General features: G+C 42.7%; 1 protein-coding gene across 1 annotated transcript in view; it reads left to right on the plus strand.

Annotated features, from left to right (window-relative positions):
* The first annotated feature begins 3,897 nt into the window (after positions 1 to 3,897).
* Positions 3,898 to 20,495, plus strand: part of LOC145349488 (uncharacterized) — a 63,995-nt gene continuing 47,397 nt past the window's right edge. Inside the window, exons 1-10 of the mRNA XM_080198023.1 lie at positions 3,898 to 4,014; positions 4,133 to 4,389; positions 5,238 to 5,386; positions 7,085 to 7,210; positions 7,700 to 7,861; positions 10,266 to 10,389; positions 11,343 to 11,476; positions 11,929 to 12,088; positions 12,179 to 12,282; positions 14,648 to 14,743. Coding sequence (XP_080054149.1) covers positions 3,898 to 4,014; positions 4,133 to 4,389; positions 5,238 to 5,386; positions 7,085 to 7,210; positions 7,700 to 7,861; positions 10,266 to 10,389; positions 11,343 to 11,476; positions 11,929 to 12,088; positions 12,179 to 12,282; positions 14,648 to 14,743 — 1,429 coding nt within the window. The remainder of the gene's footprint in view (positions 4,015 to 4,132; positions 4,390 to 5,237; positions 5,387 to 7,084; positions 7,211 to 7,699; positions 7,862 to 10,265; positions 10,390 to 11,342; positions 11,477 to 11,928; positions 12,089 to 12,178; positions 12,283 to 14,647; positions 14,744 to 20,495) is intronic.

The raw sequence follows: 20,495 nt of genomic DNA on the forward strand, positions 1-20,495 counted from the left end.
TTGGTCAGCTGACTTACATTATGGAATTGAACTGACAGACGAACAGTTCATCTTCAGTCAGCCATTACAGAAAAGGACATTCATTGTTCTCATAATAATGCAGCTCATATCATTGTCAATCACAATCAGAGTAGAGGGGATGGTTTGTGTGGGGCAGAAAGAGAGGGGAGAAGAAATGTGAAAAGCAATGAGCAGGAGGAGAGATGGAAGAAGCAGTAAGATGGAGAAGAGGGGAGTGAAAGAAAGGAGTATGAAGGACATGGAGGGGAATCAACAAAATGGAATGAGAAGGGAAGAGTGAGGAGAAATGAGGGAGGAAGAGGTTCAGGATGGATAGATATATGAGAGGAAGAGAGGAAAGGGGAGATGGGGTTAAGAGTGTAGGGGAAAAGAGAGAAAGTGAATGATAGTGGAGAGATGGGAAGAGGGAAGGTAAATTGCATAGTTTGTTGTTATACTAACCCTACAGTGCAAAGCATGACCGGAAACATTTCCACATTTCTACGTAGTTCACTTGCAGGAAATGTGATGCTTATGCACTTTGTGGGATTATGTAAATGTCAAAATGGATTCTAAGGAAAACCCAACACTGCTTCTTTTCTAATGCAATCAGGCTAGCAAAAGGGAGGTCCTATTAAACTCTGGATCATTTCCTGACATTGATGGTTTCTGTGAACTTCCAAATGTGGCTGACAACCACAGGGGATGTACAAGCACCAATGAGACAGCAGTCATAGCTGAGATTTGAAGAGCAGCCAATTCATTTATGGCTCTCAGCCTGTGAAAGGATTGGGGCTGATGGAGCTGTCAAGTTTGTCACCACTATCCAGCACAAATCCTTTTACTGTATTCTCATTAGTAATCTGATTTAATCTAAACATTTGCAAAATAGTTAGACACATTGCACAATAGTAGATGGCACAAAATATATTGGTTCTTTAATTGCATGGGTTTTCTCTGGGTGCCTCGGTTTCCTCCCACAGTCCAAAAATGTGCAGGTGATATGGATTGGCCATGATAAATTGTCCATTAGTGGCAGGGGATTAGCAGGGTAAATATATGGCATTGCAGTGATGGGGCCTGGGTGGGATACTGGCACAACTTGAAAATACGTGTGCTCAGTTTCCTCTTTGTGTTTTATGCATTTGACTATGAGTTCCACAGGGACAAAAACTCTTAACAGAGATCTGAGGGAGATTCTGAGAATTCCAGCAATGCGTCATTGGCAAAATACTCTTCTTGTGTTTCTGATTGATCGCAATTATATTAATTAAGTAAGAAGGGGTTTTTGGAAGAATAACGCATTTGGGATCATTCTGCAAAACTTTAAACACTGGCTGCAAAAATGGCCTCAGCTTGCAGAAATGTGAAGCTGATCACTCAGAACAGGTTCAAGAATTTCCCACTGCAGGGAATGAAAAGGAAGGATACAGATTAAAGAGTGAGGGCAAGGTAGGCAGTAACCAGAGGAAGAACACAGGATATAGCCCAATGTTTTCAGTATATTAATGGCCAGCTACTATAAAGTTGCTTCACATCTGATTCCTTCTTCCTCACACCAACAACAACCTTTGTTGATATAGCACCTCAATTATAATAAAGTGTCTCGAAGCTCAGGGAAAAATCAATAGCTCCTGCTGAAATTGGCAAATGAACTTGGAATCTGTAAATTTCAGTCAAACACCCCTACCCCAAACCCCCACCTCCAAATGAATTGTTTTCACCATGGACAAGTTGCAAAATCCCTTACTTTTAAAATCTCCTCCCCAGGTCTGTTACAAGACAGAAGTTCATTTATCCTGTTCTATCACCCCAATTTCTCAAAGATGATGTATGCTCAGTATTTGTAGATAAAGAAGGAAGCAACTATTTTGGAGGATCCACTTTCTGGCAGCCTTTCTTGCAGGTATAGCAAGGGTATCAGCCTGAGGTGGGAAGTTCTCTTGTGTCCAGATTTTCTTCGTTCGCTATGGCACAGAGCCAGTGACACAGAGCACTCACTGGATCATCACGCTAACGGGCGCCTTTCATGAACCGCAAGGGATTCAACCCTCTCAATGTCTGATGTGTTTGTGACCACATAGTGTGCATCTTGCAGGTGTGTGCCCGTTTTCCAAGGACACCCATGGAAATTATATCTTGGGTCACTAGCAAATACTAGCCATCTTTTGAGGGAGAGTGGTGGCTGGAAGAATGACTCCTCGGGGACAAGGGGCACCCACCCACTCACTCAGAAAGTCACGGATGACACTGGGACAGGAGGGAGGGTGCACAAATACCAGTGGAGACTTGGTACAATGAGACTCATGCTCTAATCTGTAAGCCGGTGGAGCAGACCATTGGACTGGTGAAGATGCTGTCTGGTATCTGTGTCGGTAAGGGAGTGCTCTACAATATAGCACCCAGCAGGTCTCCCACATTATTGTGGTGTGAAGCACACTCCCGTCAATGAATGGGGATGTGGGAAAGCTTTCCTGGGTTTCTGGGGGTTGGGGAAGAGTTGCCGTCAACTGAGTGTCTATAGTTTCCTCACTGTGGGTGAGTCATCGCACAGCCGTTCTCACACTCATCAGGGATGAAGTGCTGAGTGCCTGTAGGGGTTTACATTGTTTTCGGCACCAAATGATATGGTGACGGCTCTGTGGGTTAACAGAGTGAATCGTTATTCTCGAAGTAAGTACAGTGGTGACATTTCTACACTTATGCCTACTTTCACCCATGCCAACTCGGGGCCAACAACTTCCTACCCTTCCTTACCCTTGCACTACGTCTAGGTGCTTCCCTAGAATCCACAGCTGAGGTTGGAGAAGCTTGCTGACTTCTACACCCTGTTGTCTGAGATTACCTTGGTGAGCACCCCCAGGTGGGCCTGGATCTCATGGGTTCTGGCCTGCTTTCAGGCAGCATGGGTGTTGCAGTGCTGCTGTCTATGGTATGTTAGCCTGGAGGCATGTTGCTGACAGGGAGGGGGTGCTGTCAGATAGGCTGAACGCCCCTGGGGTCTCCAGGGCCCCAGGTCATCCTCATCCCTACTGATGCCTGATGGCCTCAGTACTCTTCATGGGATAGAAGGGCAGTTGGAGTGAGATCTAGAAACCCCAGCATCCTCTGGCATTGACATTTGAGGATTCCAACTGATGCCTGCATCACGCATTAGAAACCCTGCACCACGGAGCTCACACCCTCATGTGGAGATCATGAGCTGAACCATTGTGCCAATATTCTCTTCCATGGAGTATATGTCCTGTGCCAAGGTCTCCACTGTGAATGCCGCCCTTGCAGTGTTGGTCTTGTTATGTTGAATTGATGGCACAATTTCCTCAGACAGAAGGCGATGTGACTCCTCTGGTTGGCTTTGCACTCCGAGGAGGGATGTGGTCATCCCTTCCTGATGCTTGTGTCTCTTTCCAGTTCCATCAGCTCTGAGATGACCAGATTCAGGGGTACATCATCGACCAGGAGCCCAGCAGGGTCCTAGCCTCCGGCATCCCTCTGAGAGCTGGTTTCCTGCATTGGGAGGAATCCGTCCTTCTTTCACCCAGAACCGACACTGATGAATTCTTGTAAGATTCCATGTTTAAGTCGTAATCAGACAAAAATCTACACTGATTTTGTTGACAATTGTTCACTTAAATACAGTTTAAACTGCTTCTTGGCAAATAAATACTTAACAATATATCAAAGAATTGTATGTACTGAATAAGGGAAGACAAGCATGTCCTTTAATGGACTTCCTATCTTTGCTTAATTAGTCATGACATGTTTGGGGTTTCTGCTCTCCCTCAAACATGAATCATTTGATAATTAGCAGAACATGGGACAGAAAATACTATATAAGCTGTAAGGAGAGAATCAGAAGCAGAAGTTTCTCTCTCAGTTCCAGTTGAGAACAGAAAGATGAAGCACTTCTGCTTTTCAGTGTTGTTTGTTTTACTTTCTGCATCTTTTTCTTCTGCTGCTTCACTACGTTCAGAGAGCTACAAGAGAGATGGAGAGGATCGGCAATTTGCAGAGGTACTGTGTGGAACGTAACTAATATAATAAAACTATTGAATGGATTTAAACAGATTTGTCTTTCTTCTTTCACTGAAAATGTCAAGATTAACAATGTTGATATTTTGTTTTCTTGAAGGCCTATTTGAACCAATTTTACAAGTTCGAAGACAGTTCACCACTGTTTTCTTCAAAGGTGCTAAACTACGTATCGAAGAGTTCCCTGTCCAAAAAGATTAGGAAAATGCAAGAATTCTTTGGTCTTGAGGTAACTGGAAATCTGGACTCTGCAACGATGGAAGCCATGGAGAAACCTCGATGTGGAGTCCCTGACGTTGCTGAATATAATCACTTCCCCGGAACTATTAAATGGAAAAAGAACAAAATAACATACAGGTAATACTTTTCAGAGCATTTCAGAACATCATTTCCATAATTGATTGGGTCAAATGTTGCTGTAAAGGTAAAAGTGTGTTAAGAATGACTGATATTATTAAGGCACAATTGGGCAGGAAGTTCAGGGGGTGAAGAGATCTTGCCTGTGTTGTAAATCTCTAAGACGTGCACATTCCATTTGTTCTGCTCAACTGTTTCCCTTAAACAAACGCCATATAGTTTTAACTAGACTGTTTTTGTAATTTTGCATTAACTGATTATTAAATGGATACAGAGGCTGGAATTTTACCCCTTCGCCCGCCTTGGAATCAGAGCTGGCAAGGCTTGCAGAACGGAAATTTCCATTGGCCTCGGGCGAGCGTAAAATCCCACCCCAAAAGTTTTGATCCAAGGACTAAACTCATGAATGAGGTTAGAATTGTTAATTCAAGTCAAATCAGGCCTCGTGTAGGGGATAATCTGTATTCTTCAATCTCACTCATCATATTTAAAAAAAAATGAAATCCTTAGATTTTAAAAAAGTTAAATGTAATTTTTCTTTTTAAATTTCTAATTTTTGTTTCTCTTATTTGAATTCAATGTATCCTGCACACCTTCAGTCCTGTTCTCCCCACTTCCTTATCACTTGTTCCTTTATTTCGTTCTCAGTCCTTGGATCACATTGTTCAAGTAAATAGACTGTTGCTGCTAATGGTCACTGAGGTTTCATTGTACTTACGGTGCCATTCTCAGCCCTCAGTTGCAGCAAGTTAACGGGGCAGTTGATTTGTGAGCTGAAGGGTGTCAGCAAAATTTAGCCCAGTACCTTTGCAGACACAAAACCTTATGTTCTGTTTTCTTTTATGAAGAATTTTAAATTATACCCCGGATATTTCCCCCGGCAAAGTGAACGCCGCCATTAAAAAAGCCTTCAAGATTTGGAGTGACGTCACGCCTCTGAAGTTCAGAAGAATCTCTGAAGGAGAAGCCGACATCATGATCTCATTCGGGGCTCGAGGTATTAACACAAATCATTTCCATTACTGTTGCTTTCAGGATTCATTTAAAAATCAAAATTTCTTGTTAGCTGGTGGATGAAATTGTAAGAAAATGAGCAGTGTTGATGGAGTTGAAGGGAAACGTGTGAGATCCTGGTTTGATGACTGTTTGGTGTTGTAAGTTGCCTACAGATGTTAGGAATGGAAATACACACATACAGTATATCTCATAATCCCATTCTGAATATACAGGTCCTCATTTGTGTTGTTGAAATTGGATTTCCCATTTGAAGATAGAGTTAGGGCTCTGTAGATGGTTTACAGGACAGTCCATATGGAAGCATTGGAACCTGTAGGATCTCAATTTCACTTAATGACCAATGTTGCAAAGTCAATGTCAATTGTAACGGTGTGATTCACTCTATTTCACCTGGATTAGAGCAGGAGAAAACTGGAGAAAACCATCTAGAGGTTCTCATTTCAGTTCAAATAACATACAAACTGATGGAATTCCAGTAAGTATCAGTGTGTAGACCATAATTTCATCTTGCTGCAGCTGTATAGGGCATTGGTGAGGCCGCAGCTGGAGTACTGTGTGCAGTTTTGGGCGCCGTACTTACGCAAGGATATTTTAGCCTTGGAGGGAGTGCAGAGGAGGTTTACTAGGCTGATGCCGGAGTTGAGGGGGTTGAGCTATGAGGAGAGGCTGAATAGATTAGGCTTGTACTCGTTAGAGTTTAGAAGAATGAGGGGAGATCTCATTGAGACGTATAAGATGATGAATGGGTTGGATAGGATAGAGGTGGAGAGACTCTTCCCGCTCAGAAAGGATAGTAGGACTAGGGGGCATAGCCTCAAGATAAAGGGGGGGGCGGTTTGGAACAGAGTTGAGGAGGAACTTCTTCACTCAAAGGGTGGTGAATCTCTGGAATTCTCTGCCCGTTGAAGTGGTGGAGGCTGCCTCGCTAAATATTTTTAAGATGCGGGTTGATGGGTTTTTGATGAGAGAGGGGATTAAGGGTTGTGGGGAGAGGGCCACGACAGATCAGCCATGATCTTATTGAATGGCGGGGCAGGCTCGAAGGGCTAGTTGGCCTACTCCTGCTCCTATTTCTTATGTTCTTATGTTCTTAAGATGGAATGGTTGAGTTGAAAATGCATTCTTTTACACAATTGAATGGCCACCACCAATTTTAAAGGAACCTTTCATTGGATTGCCACAGTCCAATGTTGGTTCTTTGAATATTGCTGGAAAAGTGGAGAAATTGCAATTTCACCAGCAGAGGTGACAAGAGGAAGGTCAGTTTGAACTGATCTCTGTAGGGCCAGGGGGAGTAGGAATCTTCTTTAACATTCCTTAAGAATAATGCAGACACTTGCATTGCAGGTTCCACTGTTGTGTGTTCAACTTTCCACAGAAAGCTTTCAGGTGGTGGGCATTACACTGGTTGGTAACACTGAGCTGGGTTGTTATAATCATATTGATCATCCCCAGTCACTGGCTACGTGACAGCCTTCCTCAAAATGGGCTTTAGAAAGGGCAACATACCACCTGGATGGTGCGTTCTCATAGTCAGCTGCCTGGATCTATCCTTTGTATCCTCTCTGAGGGGGGAATGTTGCTGCACTTTGAAAAGCAGGTTCATTGTGAATATTTACCTTACAGATTTTGCAGTTTCAGAGTTCACATTGATGGTTGTCTGTTCCATTATTTTCAGAACATGGTGACCATTATCCATTTGATGGAGTTGATGGAACACTGGCCCATGCTTTTCCACCTGGAGGAGGCATTGGGGGTGACACTCACTTTGATGAAGATGAAACCTGGACAATGGGATCAAAAGGTACAGAAATTGACCAATGTTATTATCATAATTAGTGTCAAAAAGATGAAAAAATGAGTAGGATACTTCCAGTTAGAAAGCAATTTACATAGCTATTAACTGGTAATGTTAATTAGTAATTTTTGCAATATCTGAATGCAAGATTTTAACTTTGATGTCAACATATATACACTTAAGGGTTACAAATTCTTCAAAAGCCTCTGAAAAATACAATGTTGTTAATAATACCTTTGACCTGAATATTTGCCCAGTTACCTTCAGTAAGTGTAAGATTTGGAAGTGTATTGGAAATTTTTAAAGGTATGAAACACTCCAATCTGAGGAAATGGACAGGGCAGTCACATGAATTAAAATATATGTTCCTGTTCTAAACCATTCAATAAATAGTTTGGTGCTCAGTTGTTATTTTACAAAAATTTGAAACCTCATTACCCTTGGAAGCACATTCACCAGATTTTAAATTTGCTGTTTTGTAACTGTTTCGTTTAGGATATAACCTGTTCCTTGTGGCAGCCCATGAGTTTGGCCATGCATTGGGACTGGCTCACTCTCGTGATCCTGGGGCATTGATGTACCCCATATACTTATTTAAAAAGCCAAAGTATTTCCGTCTTTCTCAGGATGATGTGAATGGAATCCAGGCTCTATACGGTAGGTTGAAATATTCTTTCCTAAGCATTTACCGATCATGCAGATAATTAAATTGTATCAAGGTAATAACATCATGTGATCTGATTGAAGAGAAAGAATGAATCATTTTCATAACCAATACGATATTCAAAGTAACCTAATGCTGTAAAATAAAATATTAAAGCTTCCTGGTGTCCTTAACTTGCTATGATTGGACATTTTAGGGTGGCAGGGTGGCACAGTGGTTAGCCCTGCTGCCTCACAGTGCCAGGGACCTGGATTTGATTCCCAGCTTGAGTCACTGTCTGTGCAGAATCTGCACGTTCTCCCAGAGCCTGCGTGGATTTCCTCTGGGTGCTCTGGTTCCTTCTCACAGTCCGAAAGAACACAAGAACATAAGAACATAAGAAATAGGAGCAGGAGTAGGCCATCTAGCCCTTCGAGCCTGCCCCGCCATTCAATAAGATCATGGCTGATCTGTCATGGCTCAGTTCCACATTCCCGCCCTCTCCCCATAACCCTTAATCCCCTCTCTTATCAAGAACCCATCAACCCGCTTCTTAAAAATATTTAGCGAGGCAGCCTCCACCACTTCAACGGGCAGAGAATTCCAGAGATTCACCACCCTTTGAGTGAAGAAGTTCCTCCTCAACTCCGTTCTAAACCGCCTCCCCTTTATCTTGAGGCTGTGCCCCCTAGTCCTACTGTCTTTTTTGAGTGGGAAGAGTCTCTCCACCTCTATCCTATCCATCCCATTCATCATCTTATACGTCTCAATGAGATCTCCCCTCATTCTTCTAAACTCTAACGAGTACAAGCCTAGTTTATTCAGCCTCTCCTCATAGCTCAATCCCCTCAACTCCGGTATCAGCCTAGTAAACCTCCTCTGCACTCCCTCCAGGGCCAAAATATCCTTGCGCAGGTGCGGCGCCCAAAACTGCACACAGTACTCCAGCTGCGGCCTCACCAATGAAAGACATACTGGTTAGGCACATTGGCCATGCTAAATTCTCCCTTGGTGTACCCGAACAGGCGCTGTAGTATGACAACTGGAGGATTTTCACAGTAACTTCATTACAGTTTTAATGTAAGCCTACTTGAGGCACTAATAAAAATAAACTTAATAAATTTTAATTTGGATCGTACATGGGACGGAAGCATTCAGAGCAATTTTTCCATGCTTGTACATACCTTGTTTATTGTTTGAATGATGAGTTGAAATTAAAATTGGTAAAGAAATCCGCAGTTTTCCATATTGTGGAGTCAAATGTATCACTCGGAAATCTATTTCAAATGTTGAAGGCTCTTTATATAGATTAATATTTCCTGATCTCAAACCAAAACTGACCATTAAGGGGAGGGAAAGGACACAAATCAGGTTTATTCCATTTATAGAAAGGAAGGCAATCGACAGCTCAGCTTCCATGAAAAAGACTCACATCTCGCTGAGGTGGAAGCAATGATCCACATATTTTGTCTAGAGTTAATTTTATTCTGTGCTTCTTTCTCACCCACCTTCTGTATCCATTCCTTCAGACTACCTTTATCCGTCAGTCCCTGAGTGGTCAATGTTTTGCTCTTTGTTGGAATAGCCACCAGGAGTCCAGATAACCAAAACTGGACAGAGCAAACCAAAACACTACAATTATACTGCACTGACAACACTTAGCAGCATGTTATACAATTGATTAATTGATTGTGGCTCCACATTGATAGAACATCTTAAACACCAAAACAAACAACAAGTTTAGGATGTTTGCAGTTTTTCCATTGGCTGCTTCTCATCACTTTATAAAAAGCATGTATGTTACTCATGTTCTCTTCCAGGGTACACATCTTTACTAGTGTATGCATGACATTTCTCTCTCATTCTTTGAGAGCATGTTAGGCTGAATTTCTGTGATATTCATTCCAATACTCTGCTGTAACTTTGATGGAAAAGCTATGGAAACCCCAAATAAATGGCATAAATTCCATATGTGCTGTTTTTGGAAACTCTATTCCTCCTCCTCTAAAGGCACTGGGACAAACAGGGAAACTCTCTTGAAATGAAGCACTTTCATTTCTTCCTATCTCCTTAGGATCCTAGATTCTGCCTCCAGGGTAAATTTCCACCTTGTCTTCTATTTTGTCAGCTTCACCAGTCATTGAAATACTGTCAATCTTATTACTTTTATTAGAATTGGAGTTCAGCATTAATCTCCTTTAGCCTGGGATTACTAACTCTGCTTTGAACATTATGGTTGGAATTTTACCACCCCACCAGCCAAGGAAAGTAGACTAGGCAAGGAGCAGACAATGGGAAGGTCCATTGACCCCAGACAGGATTTTATGGTTCAGGACAAGAGAGGATGTAGAATCCTGCCCTATATTTGATATTGTTTAATAATTGCTTGTTTAGTAATATCACCTTATTTTACTTAAGGTGCAACAAATGATCCTCTTCGCCCCGGACCACCACCACCAAGGACACCAGAGAAATGTGATGCAAATTTGTCCTTTGATGCAGTTGCAAATTTTCGAGGAGAGATCTTTTTTTTCACTGATAGGTATGAACTATGTTGAACACACCAGAACATTTATTAAAATTTATTTTTGATTTGTTTACTAGTTAGTAGTCATACACTTTCATATGGGAAGGTTTTAGCAAATATGTATCAGTTACATTTTTGGTTAACAATCTTGACTTTTTACGTTGAATAGTAGCTTGAGGATGTTTTTGTCCACAGTTCTCCACATGTCAGCTTCTTACTGCATCAGATTTCTGGAAGCGGTGATTATTTAAGTCAAAGTGCTTTCTTTTTATTCATTATTTTATGGGACATGGGCCAGCATTTATTGCCCACCTCTAACGGCCCTCCATTCCAGAGAATCTGCTTCTGGAGTCACATGTAGACCAGACCAGGTAAGGAAGGCAGATTTCCTTCCCTAATGGACATTACTGAACCAGATGGCTTTTTACGACAATCGACAATAGTTTCGTGGTCAGCGTTAGATTTTTAATTCCAGATTTTTATTGAACTCAAATTTCACCATCTGCTGTGATGGGAAGTGAACTCAGGTCCCTTGATCTTGTCCTTGGTCTCTGGATTATGAGTCCAGTGACAATACCATTTCACCACTGCCTCCCCTTCACTTAGTGAGACACTGAAAACCAATCAACCTGGCTAACCTGCCAAATGTTCCAGGGACTGGTTATAGAGTAATGACGCTGAACAAAGGTTTGCATTTAAATCAGATCTTTTGGGGTTTCAAGATGTCCTTAAGTGCTTCCAATCAATAAAATGTAGTTATTGCTGAAACCTATGACTTGGATTTGTACAGCCCTGGAATCCATCATATACGTACTATTTGTATAGGGAACATTTTTAAGACATATGATGTACCTAGAAAGATAACGGTTTTTAATGAAGAGTTTACTAATGCTGTATTATGGAATAACTAACTATAATGCCAGTGGATTACTTTTAATATATCCCAACAAATCCTTGCTTTTGATTAGGTTTCTCTGGAGGAGACATCCACAACTGTCTGAGGCTGAACAGAATTTAATTCATGCATTCTGGCCAAAGAGTCCTGAAAGCATTGATGCTGCGTATGAAAATGTGAAGAGGGATTTTCTTGTTGTTATTAAAGGTTGTGTACCGTTACTTTTCTTGGCTAAAGAAGAGATAAGTTAGTGATAAGTTAGTGCTGGAAACAAGAATGTTACCATGAAGAGAGACATAATGTCCTGGAATTTGGGTTCAGTTCACATTTTTGAATGTGTGCTTTGGAATTGAAATTAAAGACAATTTCTTCTTTGGGATTGAAATTGAAGACAACTTCTTCTTTGGGATTGTATGTGGTGATGTATAATGCTGTATGTCAAGGGCTGAACTTTATCAGACAGAGCCAACAAGGGATGGAGGGAACTGCAATTCTGGCAAAAAATAATCAACTTGAGTGCAATGTCAAAAGAATGGAACTAGATTGGCTGTCCAACATTTTAGTCAAGAAATGGCGCCCAGATGAGGAGACATGGAGGATAAGGAAAATGTATTTCTTAATAATGCAGATGTAACAACATCATTTCTGTAATCCCATAGGAAACAAATACTGGGCCATCAATGGCCATGATGTCATGCCAGGTTATCCAAAGTATATCCATCAATTCGGTATTCCAAAATCCGTCAGGAAAATAGACGCAGCTGTTCACATTATGTCAACTTCAAAGACTTTATTCTTTGCAGGAGACCAATACTGGAGGTAATGGCTCATTCCTTAAATCAATATTCAAGTCAATATTTTCTCATCACTGTTTCTCTGTTTACATAAAATATGTGCTTCTTCTTCCAGTTACGATGAGACTAAACAAGCCATGGATGAAGGTTACCCACGCCTGATAGTAGATGACTGGCCAGGCATCCCTGGAAAATTGGATGCAGCATTTGAACATCAAGGTAAATTAGAAAGCAAATATTCATTGAAGTATTGAGATAATCAGAGTATTAATGCACTCTTTTCCAGTGGAAAAGCGACTTTGAACTGACTTTGCCTTGAAAAAGTGCATGCAGTTTTTTTTGTTCAGTTACCACTATACAGAATTTCTCAATGCACAGTGAGTTAACCATTCTGTACATGAGCTACGCAGATGACCAACTCCAGATTTGATCCCTGGTCTATTCAGGGATGTGACCTTAGCTTGGGTATTAATAGCGTCAGTATATGTCCAGTGAATTCCTCTGGTTCGGGGGCAATAAAATCAATCATAGTTCCTGTTCTGGATTGCTATTTATTGACCCCTGGAAGTGTGCATGTGGGTGTATGCTTGGTCACTGAGTCTGAACTGGCCTTCTGTTTGTTGCCAATGTTAAGGCACTATGTCTAGAAGTGATGATGCAAAGTCCACTTTCATTTGCTGTTTGTGTCAATATTATGACCTTCAGAAATATGAGAGATTTTCGCTCTGTCAGTTTGGGGAATGTTGTCCCTGATTGGACTGGAGTTGTTCGATTTGATCCTAGTTGTTATCTTGAATATGAGGATAGAATTTCTGCAGCAGTTCCACGTTTCCTGTTAGTAGGAGCAGTTGCTTGAATTGGATGTTGATGGCAGCCTCTAGAGCAATGATCTGAATTCCGTTGGTGTCTTTTCACTGGGATTGCACTGACCTGTTGCAGATATTAGGGTGGGACATCAGGAGCAACCCTGCAAAAAATTCCTGGTGACAATGATTTTGCTTCTATGATAAAAAAAACAGGGAACAAGGAACAAGATAGTTGGGGGCAAATAATTAGAATAAGCTAGCCTCAATTTAAAGGTTTTTTTCAGTGCTTTGAGGATAGTATGCATACATTGAAACTATCATTGTGTATTCAATTCAGGTTCATTAGTTAAATTAAGCCACAATTCAGTGTTGAGCAGAAAAGGCAACACAGATGTCAGACATTTGATACCTTCTTTCTGAGAGCATGAAATGTTGGTGAAGACAACCATTCATTCCACTGATTTTCACCCTTCCAGAAAGATCCTTATATTCCCCATTGCCCCGCTCTCTCTCCCCGCCGCCCCGCTCTCTCTCCCCCGCCGCCCCGCTCTCTCTCCCCCAGTCTCCCGCACTTGCCCCCCACTCTCGCACTCTTTCCCCCACTCTTTCCCCACCTCTCAATCATGCCGTGTCTTGTTTCTTAAACAATTTCTGCCTCTGCCGCTGTCCCCTGCTGTCCATTACTGATAGGAATCATTCTCCATAAAAACTTCTTGACATCAGCTCTAAATTTCCCGATTGTCTATTCTCAAAGTATTTTGAAGAAACTTCCCATGCTCACACTGTCCTCCCTCCTGCTGCTCTCTTTACCATCACTCCTTAGCCACTTCCCTTTGAGGCTTAAAGCTGCTCTTTTTCTTCCAATTCCACACTGGATGCTAGGTATGAGCGCTGTGATTCCTCTTCACTGTCTTGAGTATTTGAATATCTCCTCAATGCTTCACATCTGAATCACATCCTCAATGTTTCTAATCAGTTTGATTGTGTATTTGTTTAGCTTATACTCAGTTATTTGTACTATACAGTTCAGCATTCTGTATTTATTTTATTCATTCGTGAGACATGGGTGTTGTTTGCTGGCCAGCATTTATTGCCCATACCCAGTTGTCCTTGGAGGGCATTTGAGAGTCAACCACATTGCTTTAGCTCTGGAATCACATGTAAGCCAGACCAGGTAAGGGCGGCAGATTTCTTCTCTAAAGGATATGAATGAACCAGATGGGTTTTTCCGACAGTGGTCAATGGTTCCACAAGCACCAGTAGATTTTTAATTCCAGATTTTTTTTTATTGAATTCAAATTCCACCAGTTCTGGTGGCAGGATTCAAACTTAAGCCCCCAGAATATTAGTTTGGTTTCTGGATTAATGGTTGAGCGATAATACCACAGGCCCGTTGCCTCCCCAGAGATATTGGCTCAGTTGATTGCATCTAATAACGTGCATTTTCCCTGTCACTGTTTGATCCGCTGCGATATTTTGTCAGACTCATTTGTAATTCCTTGGTTACCTCTGCTGATTCCATTGCTCTTCCTTGTTTGGGATGATCTTCAAGTTTATTCACTTGGATCTGAGTTTTTGATTTCAAGTTTTGATCCAATTCAAACTTACTTTGTGACTTTGGAATTCATTACATCTGCAATCTGCTAAGGAAAGACTGCGGAATGGTCCATCTAAAATGTAACAATAATAAATACATCTTGTTTCCTTTCCTCTTTGCATCAGGTGAAGCTGTTTGTGGATCTTGGGCTGAGCATTAACTTTTCTATTTTGTTTTGTAGGAAACGTTCACTTCTTCTCTGAATCGCTTCATTACGTGTTCAACATCAATGGACAACAAGTGCGTTATATTGGCAGAATCAACCGAGCGGTGGGCTGTTAGGTACATACCTTACACATTTGTAGTTGACAAACTGATGAACAATATTAGATGGATTATACGTAACATAATAGTGACATACTTCTCAGAATAGCTTATTTTTATGGTTCTAACTAATATTGTTTTGAAGACCTGTTATAATGATGATTATAAAGAAATTATTATAAAGAAAATTATTATAAAGAAGAAAACTTTGATATAATTTAAGATAATTCTATTCTTTTGTACTTATTATTTATAGTAGTGCTATTTGCATACTTACATCAATTTTATTATTTAATATTTATGCTACAAAATCTGATTTATTTATTGTATTTTCATTTTTTGTCTGTGTATGCAGTAAATTTATAATTATGTTTAAGTATTAATGATGCCGTTAGGCAGATTTTTGACAAATGCATATTCTTAACTTGGGCAAAATATATTGTCATGAGTAGATGAAATGCAGGAAAATAGGAAATCCCTATCATTCTTAACCTAATATGTTGAAAACAAAATAAAACAATATGAAATTTAATTTGCTTACTGGCTCTTTGTAGTATGTGTCATATATCATTTGACTTTGGGTAATATCAGCTGTTTTAGGACTAAATAAATGCAAAATATTTTAATAACATGTTCAACCTTTTGTTCAAAATATTGGACTTCAGATTGAGGTTTCCAAAACCTAGAATCCTCAGATATCCAGAAATTGTCATATTTTATTCACAATCATTTCAGAATTCTGAATATTGTTGTTGCCTTCCTGCTGCTTTCTTTATATTGCAGTGTAAGAATGTTACTTATAATGACACAGAGTGGCGTAAGTTCGGTGTAATGTTCATTTTTGGTGGTGGCAACAAATGACCAGTTTGGGTGGTCTCAGACCAGTCACTTACTTTACTCAGGTGGGATTTTCTGGCCACGCAAGACCAGGAAATCCCACCTGAGGCCGACGTACTTTTGTATGGCTCATGTCCTGCCCATTATGATTCCCGTGGCAGGCAGGATGGGAAAATTCCATTCAGTGTCTGGTATTCAGTTCTACTGAACATAACAGAACTCATTCTTCAACTGCCTTACATGCTGAACACCTGATCAGCTCTTTCTATGAGACTTCCCCGGATGAGATGAGGTTGAGAAATGGCTGGCTGGGATACTTGCCATGAATGTTAGAGGCAGACATACTGAGATGGCTCTGATTCCCCTTGCAGGGGGCTGAGTGAAGGTTTTCAGAGGTAATCTTTTCCATGTTGTTCTGTCTGGAAAGCAGTTGGGTCACTCCTTTGGGAATGTCTGCGTTCACAACTCCTCATTGGGAACGTCCGTGTTTACATCTCCTCTTTGGCAATGTCAATATATATTTTGTTTAAGTTGTGTAGGATACAATAGGCTAAAAGTATACATATTGCCTGAGCTGAAATATATTACTGAGACTTTTTAATAAGCTCACAGAGATATAGACCTCATTGTAATACTGCTGTGCAATTATTTAGGCCACAATTAGAGAGATGATTATCCATGGGAGCAGATGGCATGCTTTGTCATGCCATCTATGATTGCATATGCAGAAGTCAGGGAGGACCAAATTTCAAAATATGTGCCGCATCTCAGCACATCTTTTGTTGATGTAGAGGATCCTCTGCATATTATCACATAGTCTATACATTGAGTAAACCCTAACACTCAGATCTCCTGCCTTGAGTAACAACATCCCCTTGGTCAACATCATTGAATGAAGGTCAGCAGCAAATACCTTCTTGCAACAACAACTAGCCAACAATATTGGAGGTGATGGCCCTTGTGCATTCTTTAGTGTCTGTCTTGCAAGCCCCCTCATCTGGCCTATGTTGCTTGTATTTGCAATGGAATCCTGGTGGTTACTGCATGGACAGATGGATTGCTGTCCCTTTCACTGGAGGAGATTGCAGATGGCCTTGCAGGAAATTTCCTGGGCCATGAGGCCTCAGCCTCAGATTGCACTATCTTGGCATGGATGGCGGCAGTCTGGGTGGCTGGTTCGGAGGTAACACCAAGGAAATTGGCAAAATTGCATTGGTATGAGCATGAACACTATCATCCTGAGAGAGTACTGCATGTTTGTATTGCACGGAGCCACTGCCACCCTCAGGGGGCAGGACCTCAGCATTCCCAATAACGTGCTGCAACATGCATTGCTTAAGAACATAAGAAATAGGAGCAGGAGTAGGCCATCTAGCCCTTCGAGCCTGCCCCGCCATTCAATAAGATCATGGCTGATCTGAAGTGGATCAGTTCCACTTTCCCGCTTTCTCCCCATAACCCTTAATTCCCTTGCCTACCAAAAACCTATCTACCTGCGTCTTAAATATATTTAGCGAGGTAGCCTCCACCACTTCAACGGGCAGAGAATTCCAGAGATTCACCACCCTTTGAGTGAAGAAGTTCCTCCTCAACTCCATTCTAAACTGCGCCCCCCTTATCTTGAGGCTGTGCCCTCTAGTCCTGCTGTCCTTTCTGAGCGGGAAGAGTCTCTCCACCTCTACCCTACCCATCCCTTTCATTATCTTATACATCTCTATAAGATCCCCCCTCATCCTTCTAAACTCCAACGAGTACAGACCCAGAGTGCTGGACTGTGTGAGCCACCATGCCCCTTTGAGCACTAACATCTGCACCCATGATGCCAGCTGTCAGAGCCTGCATGGCATCAGGCATGGATCACATTGTCTCCATCTGAGCTTCCATTGCAGCAGCGAGAAGGAGATCTAGAGACGCTGTTACGTGCTGCAGTGGGAGTTAGGACAGTGAGCAGTAGGCATTCCATCATGGGTTGCTCTGGTACTGCTACATTGGAATGGAAAAGATGAGCTCCAACCTCTGCAATGCCCCATTGCTTCACTGTTCCAGACTCCTAGCCAACGACTACAGGCTGCCTGGCAGACCTGTCAATGCAGCTGGTATCTTCGTATGCTTTATCATCTGTCTTTTACAGTCAGATTTGCAATAGAACTCATAGAATCCTACAGTGCAGAAGGTGGTCATTCAGCCCATTGCGTCTGCACTGACCACAATCCCACCCAAGTCCTATCCATATAACCCCTTCAATTTACCCTAGCTAGTCCTCCTGACACTAAGGGGCAATTTAGTGTGGCCAATCCACCTCACCCACATATCTTTGGATTATGGGAGGAAACTGGAGCACCTGGAGGAAACCCATGCAGACACAGGGAGAATATATAAACTCCACACAACAGTGACCCAAACTGAGAAGTGAACCTGGGTTCTCAGTGCTATGAAGCAGCAGTGCTAACCAATGTATCACCGTGCATCCCCGAAAGCTCATTTGCAGTCTTACCCACTGATGAGATAGGAACTGTCCAATCTTCCTGACATGGCTGCAGTCTACTCTTGATTCAGTATGTGCAGCTATTAAGAGTGGAAACATCTTCTTCGCTGTAGAGGGTTTGTTCTCCCTCTTCTTTATAATTCAGAGGCTGCTGAAATCTCAGTGCTTAAAGGTACAAAAAAGAAAAGAATAAGAGGTAGGTAACAATGAGGGAAGGGGAGGGTAGCAGTGAGGGAAAGGGGAGGGTAACAGTGAGGGAAAGGGGAGGGTAATAGTGAGGGAAAGGTGAGGGTAACAGTGAGGGAAAGGGGAGGGTAACAGTGAGGGAAAGGGGAGGGTAGCAGTGAGGGAAGGGGGTAACAGTGAGGGAAGGGGGTAGCAGTGAGGGAAGGGGGGGGTAACAGTGAGGGAAGGGGGTAACAGTGAAGGAAGGGGAGGGTAACAGTGAGGGAAGGGGAGGGTAACAGTGAAGGAAGAGGAGGGTAACAGTGAGGGAAAGGGGAGGGTAACAGTGAGGGAAGGGGAGGGTAACAGTGAGGGAAGGGGTAACAGTGAAGGAAGAGGAGGGTAGCAGTGAGGGAAGGGGGTAACAGTGAGGGAAGGGGGTAGCAGTGAGGGAAGGGGGGGGTAACAGTGAAGGAAGGGGAGGGTAACAGTGAGGGAAGGGGAGGGTAACAGTGAGGGAAGGGGAGGGTAACAGTGAGGGAAGGGGAGGGTAACAGTGAAGGAAGGGGAGGGTAACAGTGAGGGAAAGGGGAGGGTAACAGTGAGGGAAGGGGAGGGTAACAGTGAGGGAAGGGGAGGGTAACAGTGAGGGAAGGGGAGGGTAACAGTGAGGGAAGGGGAGGGTAACAGTGAAGGAAGGGGAGGGTAACAGTGAGGGAAAGGGGAGGGTAACAGTGAGGGAAGGGGAGGGTAACAGTGAAGGAAAGGGGAGGGTAACAGTGAGGGAAGGGGAGGGTAACAGTGAGGGAAAGGGGAGGGTAGCAGTGAGGGAAAGGGGAGGGTAACAGTGAGGGAAAGGGGAGGGTAGCAGTGAGGGAAAGGGGAGGGTAACAGTGAGGGAAAGGGGAGGGTAACAGTGAGGGAAAGGGGAGGGTAACAGTGAGGGAAAGGGGAGGGTAGCAGTGAGGGAAAGGGGAGGGTAACAGTGAGGGAAAGGGGAGGGTAACAGTGAGGGAAAGGGGAGGGTAACAGTGAGGGAAGGGGAGGGTAGCAGTGAGGGAAGGGGGTAACAGTGAGGGAAGGGGGTAACAGTGAGGGAAGGGGGTAACAGTGAGGGAAGGGGGTAACAGTGAGGGAAGGGGGTAACAGTGAGGGAAGGGGGTAACAGTGAGGGAAGGGGGTAACAGTGAGGGACATGGGGGTAACAGTGAGGGAAGGGGGTAACAGTGAGGGACATGGGGGTAACAGTGAGGGACATGGGGGTAACTGAGAGAAGGGGACAGTGGCTGGGAGATCTCTTATTCAGCAGCATCATTACTGGGAAAGCAGCAAGGCAGAAGAAGGTTAAGTGATGTGATAGAGATGTATAAAACTGTGACAGGGATGGATAATGTAAATAGGGAGCAACCGTTCCCTCATAGAAGTATTGAGAGTGAGAGGGCACAGATTTAAAGCCATTTGCAACAGAAATAAATGTGCCGTGAGAAAAGCTTTCTCGCACAGCGAGTGGATTGGGCCTGGAATGCTCGGCCTGGGAATGTGCCAGAAGCATTCAATAGAACATTGGATGATTATTGGAACAGAAACAATGTGCAAGGTTAACGGAAAAAGGCAGGAGAACGGCACTGAGGCATCATGCTCATTTGAAGATCAAGCACAAATACAATGGGCTGAACGGCCTGCTTTTCGAGAATAACAATTCTGTGATTCTGCAAAGGTTGGACACTCTGAGAGAAAGATATTCAGTGTTGCGGCTGACATGCAAGATGTGTGTGGGATCTTGCTGTGCCAGGTTGGCAGGGCCAGGTGAGGGCGTTGGCGGGGGTCACGGTTTTGAAAGGTAAGGGACGGGGGAAAGCGAGGATGGAGGCTGGCACATACTTAATTACCTCCCAAAAAGGAATCATGTTTTATGAAATCCAAGCCTTTGACATGTTAATAACATTGTGATATAAATTTCTGAATGCAGGGAAAAGCATAGCAATAAAAGGAAGAAGAGAAAATAAATGGAGTTATCACAGAGATGGACAGAGATGGTGCCTGGATGTGGCGGGGGGGGGGGGGGGGGGGGGGGGGGTGGAGGAAGTGGGGGCGAGGGGGGGGCAGTGAGGAATTGATAACCAAGGAAATTCTTACTGTAGAGTCAAAGCACATTTTCAAAGGCAACGCTTCTCAATATTCAAAAGAAATCTGGAAAATAGTCTCTGCATTAGAGAAAAATACTATTTGGGAATAAATTTGAAGTTTATGAAAAATCATGGATGAAAAATGGTTTTCT

This window comes from Carcharhinus amblyrhynchos, chromosome 10, assembly GCF_965287045.1.
Source record: "Carcharhinus amblyrhynchos chromosome 10, sCarAmb.v2.hapA, whole genome shotgun sequence".
Classification (NCBI taxonomy): domain Eukaryota; kingdom Metazoa; phylum Chordata; class Chondrichthyes; order Carcharhiniformes; family Carcharhinidae; genus Carcharhinus; species Carcharhinus amblyrhynchos.